Source organism: Alligator mississippiensis, chromosome 3 (assembly GCF_030867095.1).
Source record: "Alligator mississippiensis isolate rAllMis1 chromosome 3, rAllMis1, whole genome shotgun sequence".
Lineage (NCBI taxonomy): Eukaryota > Metazoa > Chordata > Crocodylia > Alligatoridae > Alligator > Alligator mississippiensis.
This window is the reverse complement of record NC_081826.1, coordinates 130,224,388-130,242,562: the sequence shown is the minus strand read 5'-3', so window position 1 is coordinate 130,242,562 and position 18,175 is coordinate 130,224,388. Positions and strand designations below refer to the sequence as shown.

Below are 18,175 nucleotides of genomic sequence, written 5' to 3'. Positions count from 1 at the left end.
TTTTAAAACTCCACCCTCACATAACCTAAGCAATCACCTAATGCCCAGCAGTCTCTGGAGTGTAGTGAGTGTTGTCTCATTGTCCTTCCAAGGGCTCACATCACTTCAAGAGCAGTGGAAGGAAAGAGAAGGACAGAGATGGGGCTCTGACTATGCAACCCTGCCTTACAGATACACTTATTTCATAATAGCCCAAGGAATAGACCCAGTAAAGCATAGGATTATTGTGCTGTCCTGCTCAAGAAAGTTATCCAGTATCTCCATTTTCCTTTCTGGGAGGAACTGATGTTTCTAATCCTAACTGATGCCACATGTCAATTTAGGCTCTCAATAAGGCTCCCCCCACCCCCTCATAGGCTTAACTCACGCAAGGGAGAGAAAACAGAGGTTAAATGGTAAGTTTCCTACTCATTCTTCTGCTGCAGGATACACATCCCACAGAAAAAGCAAAGGAGATTTCTCTTCCCCTGTGCCCATGAACCTCAGATGAAACCACAGTTAATAATTCAACAACACTTTCCTGCCAGGAATGGGTGATGAGCATTTCATTATTCTGTTTTGTTTTTTTAAATAATGGAATGCAATGCCTGAGATAATTGTATCTGTCCTGGTAAACAGCTCTAAATTCACTGGAGCTGGGAGCCAGTACAAAAACTGTGCATCACTTAAATGTCACTTGTCCTGACAAAACAAGTCTCTAAACAGTGCATGTTCTTCTGAACCAGACTAGGTTGTACACAAACAGAACAAATGTGCCAGATGCACCTGGGGAGCTTCCCCATGCCACTTGACCCAACTCAAAGGTCAAGAGAGACCACTTCTAGAAGGAAGAGATGGTCAGTCTCAGTGTTCAAGTTGCCATACTAATACCATCTGTAGCAGCAACAGTTTTCAGGACATGGATAGTAGGCCTGTGCGAAGCAACAAGTATTTGATTCAAATTTGGATTCGGCCAATTCGGAGGGGCAGTGATTTGATTTGGTGATTTGAATCACCATCCTGATTCAGTCTGGCCAATTCAGATCTGAAGGTTCAGCATCGATTCAAAGATTCGGCCATAGTCTAAACAGGCAACTGTCCACAAGGGTGTTGGACACAGCTGTCTCCAGCTGGTAAGTCTGTTGTGGTGGGCAGAGGCAGGGAGGGAAAGGGCACTGGGGGGAGGGGGGGGGCAGATCAATACCCCCCCAGTGAGGGAAGGATTAGGGCTGGGTCTGGGACAAGCTGCTGAGCCAGGGTGGGGGGTGGTCCACAAGACTCAGGGAGAGGGGCTCCCACCACTGTGCGCTGCTGGTCCAGGAGGGCATGGGAGCAGATGTGCACCTCCAGCTCTACACAGGGCGGGTTGGGCCAGGCTGTGCTCTAGATGGGTGGCAGAAGGTGCTGGGAGTGGGGGCTATGCCCTCCCACCACTCACCCAGGGTCCCCGTGCCTCCCAGACAAGCCACAGGTTTGCCCTGGCTGGGCGAGCAGCAGCAGGTCCTGGGGGGCGAGCACGTGCACCTGGATCGGAGTGGCTCCGGCAGCAGGGCCTATGGGGAATTTTAGGGTGGCTGCAGCCCCACCACAGCCCCCTGCTCCACTGCACTCTGCGGGGTGGACAGAGCCAGGGCTGTGCTCTGGGCTGCAGCTGGGGCTAGCCACCCAGAGTGCAGCCCTGACTCTACCCACCCTGAGGACTGGAGCCCAGCAGCAGGGGCTAGTTTCCCATAGCACAGCCTGGCCCAGCCTGCCCTGTGCAGATCCAGGGGCACATGCCCACTCCCATACCCTCCCGGACCCATGGTGCATGGTGGTGGGAGCCCTCCCTCCCCACGTCCCATGCCTCCCCACCCCAGATGGGCAACTTGTCCCAGCCCCAATCCCTCCCTCACTGTGGGGGTGCTGATCTGCCCCCCACCTCCCCTAACAGATTTACCAGCTAGAGGCAGCTGTGCCCACCATCCTCAAGGACTGCTGCCTGTTTAGTCTATGGTTGAAGCTCTGAATTGGTGCCAAATTGATTCAGAGGCTTCCTATTCAATTCAAAGCTTTTAACGCATCTCTCGGTTCAATTTGGATTTGGAGACTTAACCGCTGAAGCAGGCTGAATCGAATCAGCTACCGAAGCGTCAGCCCTAATAGCTTGTCTACCAAAAATAGGCAGCAGTTACAAGTCATTTAACACAAGGGCCCTTTTACCTGTCAGATAGACCAAAAAACTCTGCCTGGTAGCAACTTGGGCTGATCTTGAACTGATAAGAGTGCAAGGAAACCCACTCTCATCACTGAACTCCCATTTATTTAAATGAGTCTGTTTTGTTTTAGCGTTTCTCAACAATTTCCCTCCAAAAGCCACACACAAAGGGTCCCCCTCCTCACACCAAAGTGCTTAATAACAACTTTCCAGGCTAAGAGTTCTCTGTATTCCATGACTTGCTCTATTTAACACACTACTCAGTCCTTAGCTTTGAAATTATAGCATGCATCATGGCTTTCCCTACAATTCAAGCATTTTGCAAATGAGCCAAGGTCTCTGATTAGTTATAAGAAATCCATCACTGTTTGAGCAAAAATAAGTAGACTTGATGAAACAATATTTTTATTATATTTAATACAAGTGAATAGATTAGGAATTCCGAAATGTTATAAAGCAATATACATACTGAATAAATAATATGCACAGGAGAGTCTTGTCTACATTATATAACACTGGCTAGTATTCAGAATACTTAAAATAAATCCAGTGACATTGGATAAAGTCCATAAAAATGCTATCCTGTCTTCCCTTGTATGAAATTGTTCAAGTATAAAAAATCCAATACAGTGTAAAATATTAAATTCCATTTAGATCAAGAATAAAAATTGCAAGTATTGCAGTTTCACAGGACAATGTAAAGCAGCATTTTCTAGCAATGAAAAAAAAAATAGTCAGTCTATGTATAGATGAGTGAAAAGAGCTATAGTAATGTATTTGAGAGGTCTAAGAAAAAAAAAACTACTTAAGAGGGAAAAGCATGAATTAGCAGTATTTTAATGTAAAAATCTAAAAGGTGTTAATTTTAAGAGTACCCTCATACAGTGCACATACTGAATTTAAATAAATCCGAGTCAACGTCCTTAGTTGATTAGGTTAATATTTAATATGCTACATCTAAAACTACTAAATAATTTATGCCATGAGATGAATACATAATTTTACAGTGTCACATCTAAAGTTGCTTTCTTTAGAGTGCAGCATAGTAAAACTTTCAAAATAAATATTTTCTTAAATAGCATTACAATTAAGGCACAGTATAAATCACATACCATTTACCCTTGAAGAACTGTATCTCAGTAACAAAAGTTGGGTCGTGTACTGTAGGTTTGCTAATAAATATTTTAAATATTATTCTGAAATATACTAAAATTGTACAAATTTTCAAAAAAAGAGAAATTCCCTTAAAACAGTTCTTAAAGGTTTAAATTCATCAAGCTTCTTCCTGCCTTTATTCACAAGTCATGAATAGATGCAATAAATAGAAAGAGAAGGCTGTTGCAGTAAATGGCTGATCCTATTTCAGAATCAGAATAGCTGACACCAGCAATTAAAGTTTCCCAAAAGTGAAACAGGATGGGGAGAGGGATTAGAATGTGACAAGCTCATCAAACGAGCACAAGTGATGTGTTCTTTCCAGAACTGTCTGTGTTATTGATTGTCTCTACAGCTGTTGTACCCATTAATTCCACATCACTTGCTCCACAGTTCCACTCATCCAGAGGACAAATAAGAAAATAACTTTGGTGCCTGTCCGCCATTTTACCAGCAGGCCATATTCCTCAGATTGTTCGATGCCCATTCATGAAATGGTAAGAAAATACTCTCTCACTAAAACCGGCTCTGTAGGCCACAAAAGCAAGAAAGGACAATCAGTGCTTTAAACGCTCTATTTTTTTTTTTCTTTTTTAAGTTAAACTTCATATAAAGGCTACATTTTGCTCACTATTTTTTCCTCTGGTTCTACTTTTTCTAAAAACCATTTTCTCACTTGTAAAAAGGCAGTTTGCTTCCCTGATACTGTAAAAAATACACTTTTCCTTTTATTTTATTTCCCCCCCCAACCCCCCCCCCCATGAATTCGCATTGCTACTCTTGCCATCCTTTCAGAACAGTACAGTAAGTTTTCAGTTTTTTCTGGACTGATACTGAAACTGATACACCCTACCCTACTCCTTTCCTATAACAACATGAATTGGATGCATACTGTATGAAGACAGTGGAATAATAATAAAATCTTTTAACATTGCAATAACATTGCTTTTCTTAAAGCTTCTTAATGTTAATAGTCTCTTATTAACTACGTGTATTGGAAGGCTGGAAAAGAGGAAAAGAAAGAGAGAACTTTCTTCAAAAGTCCATCTGCTATTGCATGCGGTCTGTTTGCAGCTGTTGTGGCTGGTACTGGCCAAAGGCTGCAGCTGCTGCAGCAGCTGTCCCAGGTGCTGCAGCAGTGATTGGTTGCTGGACTGCATAGCCATAACCCCCAGCGGTGACATATCCTGCAGCAGCCGGGGATGCTGCATATGGGTACTGGTCATAGGCGGCAGCAGCTGCTGCTGCTGCTGAATACTGGGCATATGCAGCTCCAGTGTAATCAATATAAGGTGTGGTAGAGGCAGCAGCGGCTGTGGGTTGGACATGTGGAATTACAACTCCTGGCTGCACAAAAGCCTGTGGATAGACATAATGAGCAGGTATCCTGTTGAAAGATGGAAGACAAAGTTAGAATTCATACATCAGGTCACCTCCAAATGCTCCTTCCATATTGAGAACTAAAACAAACTCAATTTAGTTGTTGTTATGTGCATAGGGTTGCCACAATAACTAGCTCAAATAGACCCATGTATCATTTCAGTAGCCCAAAGAGATGCATTGCTCCAAAGCACAGTGCTTCAGCTGGCTTTAATTGAACACCACAGCATCAAGCAACATAAAACACTTTCATTTTAGGAGGACCAGCATCTGTGATGGCAGCTTAAGCAGTTTTAACAAAGGAAAGTTTGATGCATCCCAGCTGTAAGACTGAAGTATTTACATTAAGAAAAAAAAAGAAAAAAAAAAAAAAAAGAAAAAAAAAATCACATTCAAGTGATTTTTATTACCCTAATTCAGACCAAAGAAATAGACAATTAGTATATTTCATTATAGCTAAACTTAAAAAAATAAATAAATAAAAGATTTATACATTTCCCCCTCCCCTCAGAAGTTTTTTGTATCATGGCAACCCTACTTAGATTTCTATGCAGACTCAGCACACATTAATTTCTCTGCAACCTCAGTCATCCTTATTAAAAATAAAAATAAATAAATAAATAAATAAAATGACAGGCGACAAAGGAGTTTAAATGAAGTTCACAAGTGTGGTAAACACAGCAAGAATCACACTTTCCAAACGAACCATAGTGCAGCTCACTCGGTCACAAAAGGCCACTGAAGGGAAGCTACATAGATGCTATTAAAACTCATAACAGTGATTCCTAAGTACATGTGCATCACACTTTTGTAAAGGTCATAAGGACACGATGTTCAAACCTGTTTGATTATCAGGCCACTGATGTCCTGTTTTGTGCCAGCTTGTTTATTTCTATGCAAGACATATAGCATAGAGTTTTTTGGGAGATGGGGTAGGATTAAGTCTAAATGGACCTGGTGCTTAACAAAAGCAAAAAACAGGTTTATGATTCATGAAATAATTGTTTCGAACAAGTCAATATACACACACTTCCCTCCCACCCCTTACCTTGACCAAATTAGAGAATTTGCCTCCTTAGTTTGTAAACTAGCCTTTGACTGGACTGGTTTTGATGTCTGTAGTAACCCCGTCACATCACACAAATCTACATAAAGATTACTCTAATCCTTCCATGTTATCTTCTAATAGTAAATACACTGTTTTGAACAGAAATAATAGCGCCATTTTTAATGACGCATGTAAGCCTCCATCTTGCATCTGGACTGATGTGTAGATCCAGTCATGCACAGTCAGTAGGGCTCAACATAGCTACAAAGGTCTGCTCATGCAGCTCCAAATGCAGGATCAGGGCCATATACTCTGCACACAAATCAGAAACTTCCCTTTCCAGCTCAGTCTAAATACAGCTCCAACGTTTTAACACAATATTTGCATTGTAACCATAGATAGAACATCACGCAACACTACATTCTGTAAGAGGAAAAGGTTAAAAAAAAGGCCTCCAGTTTTATTTTAAAACATTAAATGCTAAATGTTATGAGGTAGGCAGGACATTGTCAGTTAAATTATTTCCAGAATACACATTTTATTCCCCCCACCCCTTCCCCCACACATGCACAAACTGTAAAGCTGGTTTGTCCTATTTTGGTTTTTTAATTAAAGAGAAGAAGTGAACTATTAAGTACCCCCCTCTGCTGTGTTTGCAACTTAAACACTGTGGTTGTAGAAACCCAACAATGCAATGGGGTTAATTTATTTTCCATTGTCTAAGAGATCGGTAAAAAGTTTGACACAGACCTGGGGGGGGGGGGGGGACAGACGGGAGTAGAAGCAGTGAGACAACTGGATTCTTAAAAAGCAGCTTAAATTTATACATTGGGGGGGGGGGGGGGGGAAGTATACACTTGCTGCATACCTTAAAGCTGATGCATCAGTAATTAGAGTATTATCTTAGCCCTCCACTCAAACAGAATAAACACTGTGCACAAATATCTTGTATTAGATACTGACATGAGTGTGAATATACTTCTTTTATAGTGTTGGAATTGGTCTTAAATAGGAAAAGAAAGATTGAATTCATGTCTTATTCTAAGTTACATGACATGACAACTTGCCTGCTTTACTACTTTAAAGTCTTCCCTCAAGGCTTCTCCTAAAAAACTTTTGATAGTGACAGTCAACTTAGTATCCATGTAAGAGTCAGTTTTACATACAACTATCATGGTTTAAAAGTTACTTCAACAGGAAAGACAGAAAGATAGACTAAACTTTGAGATTTCTCTCACCAATAGAAGATGGCATTACAAAGGATTCCCTGGGTTATTGGGACTTTTGTTTGTATACTTTAAATCCTTGTTAAATACTAGACATAAAGATGCATGTGCTTCCACTTAAAACCTTGTGACTTGTTCTCTTTCAACCAAGAAACTTAGCTAACAGGTGGTGAATTATGAAACCTTATCTCTTTACAACTTCTTAGTCCACATTATACGTGAACCCCATGGAAGATCCTCACCATCATGCCATTTCACACATGGTGATTGACAGCATAAGCTGCAGCAGGGCTATTTTTGATTGTCTGTCATGCGACAAGGTTTTCAAGCAGAGTAAAATGACTTTATAAGGCCAAAGTAAACTTCTATCTAACACAAAGGCAAGCATGCATAGATCTCAACGATATTGAAACATTAACCCCTTTCATACTCTGTGAGGCCAAAAGGTTAAAGAGCAGTTTCCCATTATGCTGGGGCACCTTTAGTCATCAGGGTTTTTATACCCAAGATGACCGGATTTCTGTGGGCAGGGAAATATTTGAAATGTACATAGTCTCGACTAGCTTCACTGCTTTTCATTTATTGTTTTTCCATTGTGGAATATACAAGTTCACTGATGGAAAAAAGGCAATGTTTAGTTTGGCACCAAGCGTAATTTTGGAGCGTACAACTTGATGTGACAAGTGGTCTTGCTCCGGACTTTCCTTATTCTAAACTGCAAGGAGAAGGCATTTTTTTATTCTTTTTTAAAACAAAGTTAGCAGCTTGGTAAAACTGACTGCCATGGTAACTAGATGAGCAACAGTAAACTGCTAGCCACGTTGTTTTATGTGTTATTCAGACAACTGAAATGGAACAAAGATAACATAGGCTTGTCTTTCTATATCTTACAGTTATATTGTTCTATGTATTAATAATGAATTACTATGTTAATATGACTGCTACAACAGAATCATTATTAGACTGTGAAGAAAATGTATTCTCTCTGTATCTTGCACTGCATCATGTTTTTAAAATCATCATTAACTAGGATTTTATTCAAGATTAAATAGTAAACAGCCTTCTTATACCATAAGTAGGGTTACACATACAAAAAATCCTGCAATGCCAAAACATGCTTGCTTTGAAGTTTGTGTCTAACAGTTCAGAAGGCAGTGGACATTCTCCGTGTTCCCTTTTCTTTAACTGCTTCAGCAATTTAAATATTATACAAGTCTTCTAATCAAAGTCAGGACAGGACTTTTCCCTCCAGCGTTTATAATTATGCAGCCCAGACCGATTATTTGTCAAATTGGTAATATCAGCTAACCCGTTGGTAGCTGGTTTGTCATCTTTCTGCTCCATTGAAGGAGCAGGAGTTTTCCCGTTACTTTGGAATCAGGATTTGGACAAATGGGGAACAGATCTCTGGTAAATAGCTACAAACATATCTTACTTCTATCTTTCCCTACATGCCTTTAAATTTTTCACCAGTGTGGCATGAATATTGCATATGCAAAAAAGAAAAATGACCAGTCCTAGGGGAAAGAAAAGTCTTAGAAAAAAGCCCAATCAGCAGCAATTGGCATTCTAATAATATAAACTAAATTTTCACAGATCATAGTGGGATCGGTCACCAACCCCGATCAGACTCCATTTTCAACCTCCCACTCAGAGTAAAGTAGAAACCAGAAAGTATTACTTGGTGAGTGAGTTAATGTCAACATCAGAATGGGAAAAGTAAAACTCAGTTATGTGGTTCAGGAACTGAAATTAGTCTAGCTTGTTGGTCTCATCTATAGTAAGTAAAATGCACAGAATTAAAGTACACCTTCCCATTAAGACTGAGGTACTGTAATCCATTTATTTTCAGTGTCTTTGCTGAAAGCTAGAACCATGACAGAGCATTTCTAACCACACCGGATTTTCACCAATTCACACATTTTTAGTGTGTTGATTAGCATTCTTTTCCATTTCATTCACAGCACTGCAGTGAATGTCCACATTACTTACTTTTACATAGCATACTAAAATACACTGGTTCAGAATTCATAGAAAAAGAGCTTAAACTGTCTTTCAGTGTTGTCCAGTTAACATTCAAAACATTACTCTTTACAGAAAAAGTTTACCCAGTTAAAAATAGCCAAACATTTAAATGTCTGTAGATGATCAGTCAAACAACTCAGCCATTTCACCACCACCTCATGCTATCATCATTCGCTATCACCTTACTGTATTTATACTTCTCTCCTCAACCTTAGTTTCCTGCATTCATATATACAGAGATCAAAACAGCAGTTTAATGGGAAATTATTGGAAGTGGATGGTTTCAATAGGAAATGGGATTAATAATTTCATTTTACTATGTGTATTAGAAAAGCTGGTATGAACATAGATTAAAAAAAACCCACCACACTACCACCATATTCTGACAAACATGCACACCTTTGTGTGCAAAATCTCTCTTCTTAAGGCTAATACTACACTACATTGGAACCACAACTTGAAGAAATATCCCCAAACCAATAACCTATATTTTAAAATGTTGCTCGTCTTGGGACAAAGGCTAGGGAGGAGTGAAGAGAGACAGAAAGTATCCTTAATTTACAAAGGTTCTTCAAGTAGCATATAGTGCCTGCTTTTCTTCTGTGCTAGGCAAGTACTTTCTGGTTTCCCACTGCACCCTCAGCATTCCCCTGGCATCTCTTTGTAACTACATTTTAATGGTTCTAGGTAGCCCTTCCCTGCCTACATTATTGTGCATCATAAACCCATCAGCTATGCTTCATAATTTCTCGCTGGCTCTTCAGAACACTAATAGATACTGCCTTGCAACAAGGCCAACAATAGAAATTATGAAAAAGGGGGGGGGAGGGGGAAAGAGTAGTTTTATAAATCAATGAATTGAATGTACATTTCCAAAACTAGTTTTCTGGTATACATCAAACTCCTTAGGAAAAAAAAAAAAGTACTAACACACAATCCACTATGATAGAAGGTGCTCTACATGACCTTTCTAGAAGACCTTCTTCTTCCTTTTGAATAAGTTTTGAGGACAGGTGATAGAGTGGCTACTATGGAGTAGCTACTGCCATTTCACCATACCATGCTACAGTATCTTAAAACTAGACGTCAAAAAATTAACAAAGTACATTTTGTGATGCTTTCTCTTTATGTTATTGTTAGCCTACTCATTAAATTAGCAAAATTCATTATTTTGCAACAAATCTCCCAGTCAGCACGAAGTAGTGAAGTGGTAGTCTATGGAAAATTCAGGTGGACTTTACCTCCTGATTTTATGTTTTAAAAAAAACTAAGAGTTAGAACTCCTTAGGAATAGGGGAATTTTCTTTTTAAGAAATGCACTAAATATTGTCAGATGTAGAAATTCAAGTCTCAAATTAAAAAGCCCAAGTGGACACACATTGTTAATAAGAGAGCTCCACACCCTTCCAAAACCCTCCCAAGAAACAAAACCAAGAAAAGTGAACATGCAAGCAATACGCTGATTTTCTTAAAAAAAAAATATATAATAATAATAATAATAATAATAATAATAATAATAATAATATCAAGAAATCACACAATTTAGCACTCACTACAAAATATGAGTAAAAAAAAAAAAAAGAAGTCACAGGCTACAGCTTGAAAGCAAGAAAAAAAAATCCCTTTGCTCCCCATGGCAAAGTCAAAGTCAACACTCCTCAACAACAAAAACAAAATTAAAGAGACCCCCAAAAACTTCCACTACAGCTCTTTCAATTAAATAAAAGCACACAGTTTAGCTATCAACACCACTTCATTACTGTAATAAATAAATAAATAAAAAATAAAAGCACACGGAGGTCTATCGACTATTAAAAAACAAAACAAAAATAAAACAAAAAATAAAAAACATACATGCATCGTTAATCACCATTTTAGCTTGTTTGGGTTTGAGTCTACTGGTTACAGAGTTTAATTCCAAACAGAACTATTCCACCTCTTATCATCATATCCTTCTGATCAGTTATCTTAACTGTAAACGATCCCTGTCAGATTAGAAAGAGATAAATAACATTGAGTCAAGCTGAAAAAAAAATAAACGGGAGGGGGCACAGTGATCTTGCATAAGTCATACCTTTTGTTTTTTTTAAAGAATAAAAAAAAAAAAAAATCATAGGACTATATGGTACTTGTTTGCTTGGGTGGGAGAGCAGCGCATTTCTTACACAACTTGACTCAGCTATACTACTCAGAGCATCACTTGCAAAAGTGAGCATATTTACAGGGCACATATTTTTAAGTCTGGAAAATTTCAACAGTACCATTATCAAATTCAGTGGCAATACTACACATGACCAAAAGATTATACTTTTTTTCCCCCTTTCTTTAAAAGACCTGTTAATAGACTTACCCAAAAGGTCTCTGTATGAGAGCTGGATGAAGTTGCTGAACACCAAAGGCAAAACCTACCAAACAAAAACACATCACAAAGAGTGTTCTTTCAGCTGCTTGTTTTAACTATGAACACAAAAACAAGCTAGACTAACAAGCAGTAGTTAAGATGGGTGAAACAGAACCACATGTTTTACTGTCTGACCTGGATGTATGTAACCTTTAAATTTACCAATCTGCAAAAAGACAGTTTATGTAAAGACAGCTAGGAGACCACCACTGCATCACTGTGCATTAGCCCATGTTTTCTAACAGTTAATTCCAGTCTCTACCTATAGCTTCAGAATTCGACAAGACCATCCGCTAATTTTTAGCCATTGGTGTGTATGTGCAGTTTCTGTGAACTGCAGTGGGAGCCAATTTATATGCCAATAGGAAGGTAGAATTTAACCCATACTGCAGTATAAACTGACTTTTTCTTCTTTGGATGAACTACTTATAGACCATTGGCCGTATTGTTATACATTATGTGAACCCCTCCCTCACACTGGTGGGCTCTTGGTGTCACAAGCAAACATGGTAACAAGTATTCAGGGTTCAGAGTCAGCTCCTTCCATCAGGATATGAACATTAACTCACTACAGATTTCTCCTTTATCTTGTGGTAAAGCAGTGGTATTGATAGGAGTGTGGACAAACCAGTATCTAACCTCTGGAGCAAAACTTGCCACATGAGAACCCATTCTGTGCAATGCAGCCCCTCTGTTTTAGTAGTCCACATTGAGATATTGTTTGTGTAAGACTGCACTTACCAAGATATGCCTCCTATCTTTTCCCTCAATAATACTATAAGTGGTGGCTGTCGTTCTGTTTATATCACAAAGGTCCGACCCAAAGAGAAAAGTCTGTACTGCAAAAATTCCTCAAGGGCAATGCGCACATTTCTCTTTATGCACAACATACATGCTGACTGTCACTATGTAAGCAGTTGTACAGAATTGCCAAAAGAGTTATTTATTACATAGCGTATTAAAATATACAGTAATGGAAACGGTGGAGATCTAGGGTGCTTTCCTTGGAGTAGAGTTCATGTTTGTTTGTTTTTAATTCTCTTCAGAAATTGTGCACAAAGAGGAAAGAGATGGGAGGACGAGAGAGACAGAACACATATGAGCAAGCACGTGTCTTTTCTCACCTGGTTGCATTATCCTCGGCTTGGCTCCCAGGTATGCCAGGTTCACATTGGCCTTCCTGCCATCGATGATAGGATTCGGATCTTTGCAAGCCCTCTCAGCAGCAGCTCTGTCAGCCATGGTGACCTTAACAATATACAAGACTAGGAATTAAACCATGATCTCTAGTAAAAAGAAGCACCGCACACCCTGTCCCTTCTGAAGCATCCTGCTCCCCCACAGAGAGAAAGCTGAAACCTCACCTCACTTAGCAACTCTTTCTTTTTGCTACAAAACGAACGACTTGGCTTGCACACTCTGGATAAACCGCGGGTGCCTCTAGGGAGGGGGGAGGGAATGCAGGAAAGCAAAAGCAAACCTACTAATGCAGTAACTCTCCACCAGGGTGCTGTGGCACCCCGGAGCGCCACAAGATCCCTTCAAGGGTGCCATGCAATATTAGGACTGTTATGTACACAAGGATGATTCCCAAATTCAAACAGGAACCTGATGTATTAAAACCATCTCTTATAAGTATAATAGAACTCTTCCCAATAGAAAAACTGCTCTCTCGTTTTTCCCCCCAGTCAAGAAACAAAGTGGAAACTAAGAGCAAGCATTTTCTGAGGGGACCTTGAGTCTAACAGGGTTGGAAACCAAGCAGGTTAAAGGCTTGAGGCCTGGACAAGTTCATCCCCAGCCTGGAAGCTCCCTGTGCCATAGAAACAAGGTGCCCCCCCCCCCCCCCCCCCCCTCTACTGGGAGCCTCTTAGTTCCCCTTTGCTCCCCACTCCCTCCTGGGCCAGCAACCACCAGTAATGGGGTGGCTCCTATGTGTTGTTTCTCAGCTGACTTTTCAGCTGAGAATCAGGCAGAGATCTGAGGCAGTCCAAGGGAGGCAGCCCCTGTGCTGCCTCAGATAAGGCCAACTTGGGGCTTTATCAGTGCACAACACACCGGCCAACCGGCACCCACTGCCAGCAATTTGCTGGTGGCTGCACCAGGATGAACTCATGTTGGATACCCTGTGTGCCACCCTCCCAGCCCCACACAGGGCCCATCCCTGGAAATCCACCCCCCACCCACTCCCCATACACCCTCTATGCCCATAGCAGGGGTGATCCCTGGCAATACAACCCCCTGGGGCACTACTTGGGACTGATCCCTAGAAATCCACCCCACAGTCATGCTCCTGGCAGGGGCAATCCACCCCCCACCCACCCTCCAGGCCCCCCGCAAAAGGTGATCACTGACAACCCAACCCCACCCACTCCCCCATGGCCCAACCTTGGACTGATCCCTGGAAATCTACCTTGCCAGCCATGCTCCCAGCAAGGGTGGCCCCTGGAAATCCACCACCCCACATGGTAATCCACCCCCTCAAGAACACTTCATGCACCCAGCAGGAGCAATCCATGATTCCCCTCACCCTCCCAACCCCACGCAGGCCAGATCCCTGCCAATGCACCCCCCCAGCAGGAGTGATACCTGGAAACCTGTCCCACTTACACACAGTGGATGGGACCCTGACAATCTATACCCTGGCAGGAGAGAAATCCCTTGCCTTACACAGTGGGCCAGATCCCTGCCAATGATCCCTGGAAACCTGCCCGCCTTACACACAGTGGGCTAAACCCTGATAATTTACCCCCCAGCAGGAGCAATCCCTTGAAATCCCCCACCCTCCCGCTTACACACAGTGGGCCAGACCCCTGTCAATCCCAGCAGGAGTGATCCCTGCAAACCTGCTCCCCTTACACACAGGGGGGCAAACCCTGACAATCTACCCCCAGTAGGAATGATCCCTTGAAATCCCACCCCCCCTTACACACAGTGGGCCAAATCCCTGCCAATGCACCCCCAACAAGAGTGGTCCCTACAAATTCCCCCTGCACACAGCAGGCCCAATCCCTGCCATTGTCTCCCCCCCCCAGCAGGAGTGATCCCTGGAAATCCCTCCCCCTACACACAGCCGGCCCGATCCCTGCCAATGCACCCCGCAGCAGGAGTGATCTTTGGAAGCCCCGCCTCCCCCCCCCCCCCGCACACAGCGGGCCCGATCCCCGGCACTGCCCCCAGCCCTGTCCCAGGCGGCCGCGGCCAGAGCCGCCCGCTCCCCCCGCCCCAGCCCCAGCCCCAGCCCCAGCCCGGGCGGGACTCACAAATCCGTATCCGCGGGACTTGCCCGTCTGCCGGTCCGTGATGACCACGGCTTCCTCGATCTCGCCGAAGACCTCGAAGTACTTGCGCAGGCTGGCGTCCGTGGTGTGGTAGGGCAGCCCGCCCACGAAGATCTTGGTGTAGGTGGTGTCCTTCTGCGTCGTGTGCATGGTGGGGCCCGCCGGCAGCCCGCGCCCGGGGAGGGAGGGAAGGAAGGAAGGAAGGATGGGGGAGGCGTTCACACGCGGGGGGGAATCGCTCCGGAGCAGCTCCCTCGAACAAACACCTCCTCACTGCCTCTCGCAGCTGCGGGGCTTTCCCCTCCCTAAAAAAGAAGCCGGCGGGCCGGGCAGCTGCCGGCTCGGGGGCGGGGGCGGGGACGGGGCGGGCCCCGCTCGGGCCATTGGAGGGGACCCGGGCGCAGCTGCCAACAGCTGGACGGCGGGGGGGCAGTGCCGAGCCCTGGCCTGCGCCGCTTCCCCTGCAGAGGGCCCGCCGGCAGCGTCCAACAGCGCAGCGCTTCCCAAGCGGGACCCCGTCTCTTCGCTCCCCCGCCGCCCTCCGACCCCCAGGCCGAGAGCCGACCGCCGCGCCAGGCTTTTCATCCGCGCCCGTGGGTGGCGAGGGTATACGAAAGGGCGGGCGACGCGCTGCCAACGCGGAGCAACAAACTTTACAAGAGGGATTCTCCTCTAAAAGAGAAAAAAGGGGGGAAGCCGTGGCTTTCCCCTTGCAGGCTGGCAGAGGCCCTGGCTGTGCGGGGGGCCCCCATGCCCTACACCATTGGCGATGCATAGGGGTGCACGTGTACCCCTGAGCATGGTGGTGCATCCCCTGTGAAAAGGCACTGCCTTCACTGCCAGTGGCACCTGTGGGTGGTTGCTCCTCACCACTGACACCACCGGGGCGCCTGCAGGCAGTCCACAATTGCTGCTGGTGGCATCTGCGGGTGGTCACCAACCTCTGGTCAGTGTTTCCCACCCCCAAGCTGCCGACGACGCTATAGCCGCCTGTGGGAGCTCCCCGCTTGCCGCCACCACGCTCCCACCACCAACAGCGCCACTGCCTGCAAGAGCTCGCTGTGTCCCCCAGCCGCCACCGGCATGCGGCATTCATGCCCTACACACCAGGCCAGACACAGGCATGGGCAAACCAGGCGGCTGTCCAGGGCCCGGACAGAAAAAGGGGCCCTGAAAATGGTGAAAATAATGATTATTGTTATCATCATCTCTGGTGAAGGGGGGCCCGATACTAAAAGTTCACCCAGGGCCACCAGGAGTCTAGGTACAGTACGCCCATCCCCTGGCCCATATACTGCAGGGCTGGGGGGAAGTGGGTTGGGACTGGCCATTGATGTTTACAAATGGGTCCTGGTACAAAAAAGGTTGAGAAACTGGTTTACATGATGGTTGGCATAGAGCTAGTCCTGCCTCAGGATGAGGTGACCTCTGGAGGTCCCGGCTACTAGCCTGCCCTGCTCCTGGGCCTCCTGGACTTCTTCCCCTCCTCCATAGCAGCAGAAGTTGCCTCTCAGTGGGTAAGGGGCAGAGGGGGTCACCCTCACTTTCCTCTCCAATAGTGCCAGCAGGTCCTTGAAGGCTGAAGTGTGCCGCCTGCCCAGGCAGCGGGGATTCTCAACCAGGTCCTCAGAAGGGTGCTGTATGCTGTTGGCATGGGTAGGTGTGTCAACACCAGCACACAGTTTGCAAGAGAAATCCCAGAGATTTCAAATGGGAATCTCTAGTACCAAAACTTGCCTTACTTGCCATGGTCTAAGTTTTTTGCCACAGAAGAACAGCTTTGTTGCTTTTCTGTAGTAAAAACACTGAGTGGAAGCTAAGCTGGCATTTTTTGAGGGGTGCCTTGAGTCTGCAGAGCTTGAAAACCACTGCCTCTCATACCCCTGCTAATTGCTGTTAGCCTTCCTGTACTTCCTGGGCTGCTGCTTTTCCTCCTTAGAAGCTGCCTCTTAGCATGTGAGGGGGACTATTACATTAATTTCTCTCACTTTCCTAGCCAGGAATGCCTGCCCGTCCTTGAAGAGTGAAGTTTGCCATCTACCGATAAAGCAGTGATTCTCAACCAGGGTGTTGCAAGGTCCTATTAAGGATGTTGCACGTGATTGGCAGTGTTAGGTGTGCAAGCGCCAATGCACAAGTCACAAGATAAACCCGAGATTTCAGATGGGAATCTGTAGTGTCAAAGCTGACCCATCATGGGCTTTCTGAGTTCTTTGCAACAGAAGAATGGTTGTGTCATTTTTCTGTAGTCAAAAAAACTGAATGAAAGCTAAAAGCTGGCATTTTCTGACAGGTGCCTTGAGTCTGCAGAGCTTGAGAACCATTGCCATGAAGTATGGATTTGTCAGCTTTCATTTTGTACAGCACTTGGCAAAAACATCCCTATGGGATAATTCCACTCCCAAACTTTCTAATAACCTGTTATACAATGTGGTTCTCTCCAGGAAAGACTGTATAGACTACTTGTAGTTTACAATCTCTCTCCAGTAATCAGGCAGAGCAAACTGACACTTTTAGTGTAACTGGTTCAGCAAAGCCTAAGCTTTCATAGGGAACAGGCTACTTTGTCAGATGCTAAGTAGATGGTCACCCACAAAACTCAGGCCTCTCTGAACTAGTTACCACCCTGCCTTCTGCCTAATTTAAGACTAACACAGCTAACTACCTGTTTTCAGTAATCAGGTGCACAACATTTAGCCAGTCTGCAAAAAAAACCTGCTTACAAATCATCTATTTCCTGATTCCCAGCAGTCAAGAATTTTTCCACTAAAGCAGCCAGTTGTCCCTAAGGTGTTGCTTTTATCATTACTACATTATCTATGGTAACTTAAGGGCAGGTTTGGGACCTTCCAGCCATCCTTATGAATAACATGCACAAAGTTACTCTAGGTTGTTTCAATTTGAGATTGAAATAAAAATGTTTTTTAAGAAGCAAAACACAGGATAGATAAATGCATAGAAATAACATAGAACTGAAAAGTGAAAATTCATTGAAAAGTATGGAAAAAATACTTCAATGTCAGAAGCACCACTCATAGTACCATTTCTGTAGTAAAAATGGGGTCTCTACATAATTATGCACTAACAATTTGGGCATAATATTACTTTTGGGCTGAACTTATTTGGTACAAGTTTTTCCACCAAAAGCACATTTTCAGCAAAAAGTCATTTTCAGCAGCTTTTCAGGTATTGGCTTTAGGTACCTATCTTTTTTTCCCCCCTCTTATGGTTCTTTTATGAATTGGAGAATAATATGATGCTTGTGATTCATACCCAAACTTTTCAAATTGTACATTTTGAGTTGTTTAAACTTTTGGATATTCTGATTTCTTCCCTCCATGCTTTGCAAGCCAAAGCTGCTGAAGGCATTGTTCAATCATAGTGACTTATCATACTACCTTACTTTTTTTTTTCTTTAAATCAAAACTTCTTATTGAAGGCAATGAGGATTTCTAATAATTGATAGTGACCTGGCCCAAAGTG

At 43.7% G+C, this 18,175-nt stretch overlaps 1 protein-coding gene across 3 annotated transcripts; it reads right to left on the bottom strand.

Moving 5' to 3' along the window:
• Positions 1–2,564: 2,564 nt before the first annotated feature.
• Positions 2,565–15,030, bottom strand: RBM24 (RNA binding motif protein 24). 3 transcript variants are annotated; one of them, XM_019498454.2, is made up of 4 exons: positions 14,675–15,029; positions 12,536–12,659; positions 11,361–11,415; positions 2,565–4,718 (listed from the first exon to the last, which is right to left on the bottom strand). In XM_019498454.2, the coding sequence occupies exons 1-4, from the start codon at positions 14,840–14,842 to the stop codon at positions 4,382–4,384; spliced, it is 684 nt and encodes a 227-aa protein (XP_019353999.1). In that variant the 5' UTR covers positions 14,843–15,029; the 3' UTR covers positions 2,565–4,381. The 3 variants fall into 3 exon arrangements, with proteins under 3 accessions (XP_019353999.1, XP_019354001.1, XP_019354000.1); XM_019498456.2 differs by lacking the exon at positions 14,675–15,029 and adding an exon at positions 12,776–12,944; XM_019498455.2 differs by lacking the exon at positions 2,565–4,718 and adding an exon at positions 6,597–10,995 and having other exon boundaries at positions 14,675–15,030.
• Between the last annotated feature and the right edge of the window lie 3,145 nt (positions 15,031–18,175).

What these genes read in the sequence shown, in the direction of transcription:
- RBM24 (XM_019498454.2), bottom strand. Translation starts at nt 14,842, where the DNA reads ATGCACACGACGCAGAAGGACACCACCTACACCAAGATCTTCGTGGGC. An exon ending in AGTCCCGCGGATACGGATTT is followed by an intron (nt 12,660 to 14,674) that starts GTGAGTCCCGCC and finishes TATATTGTTAAG; the next exon opens with GTCACCATGGCTGACAGAGC. An exon ending in CTCATACAGAGACCTTTTGG is followed by an intron (nt 4,719 to 11,360) that starts GTAAGTCTATTA and finishes ATCTTTCAACAG; the next exon opens with GATACCTGCTCATTATGTCT.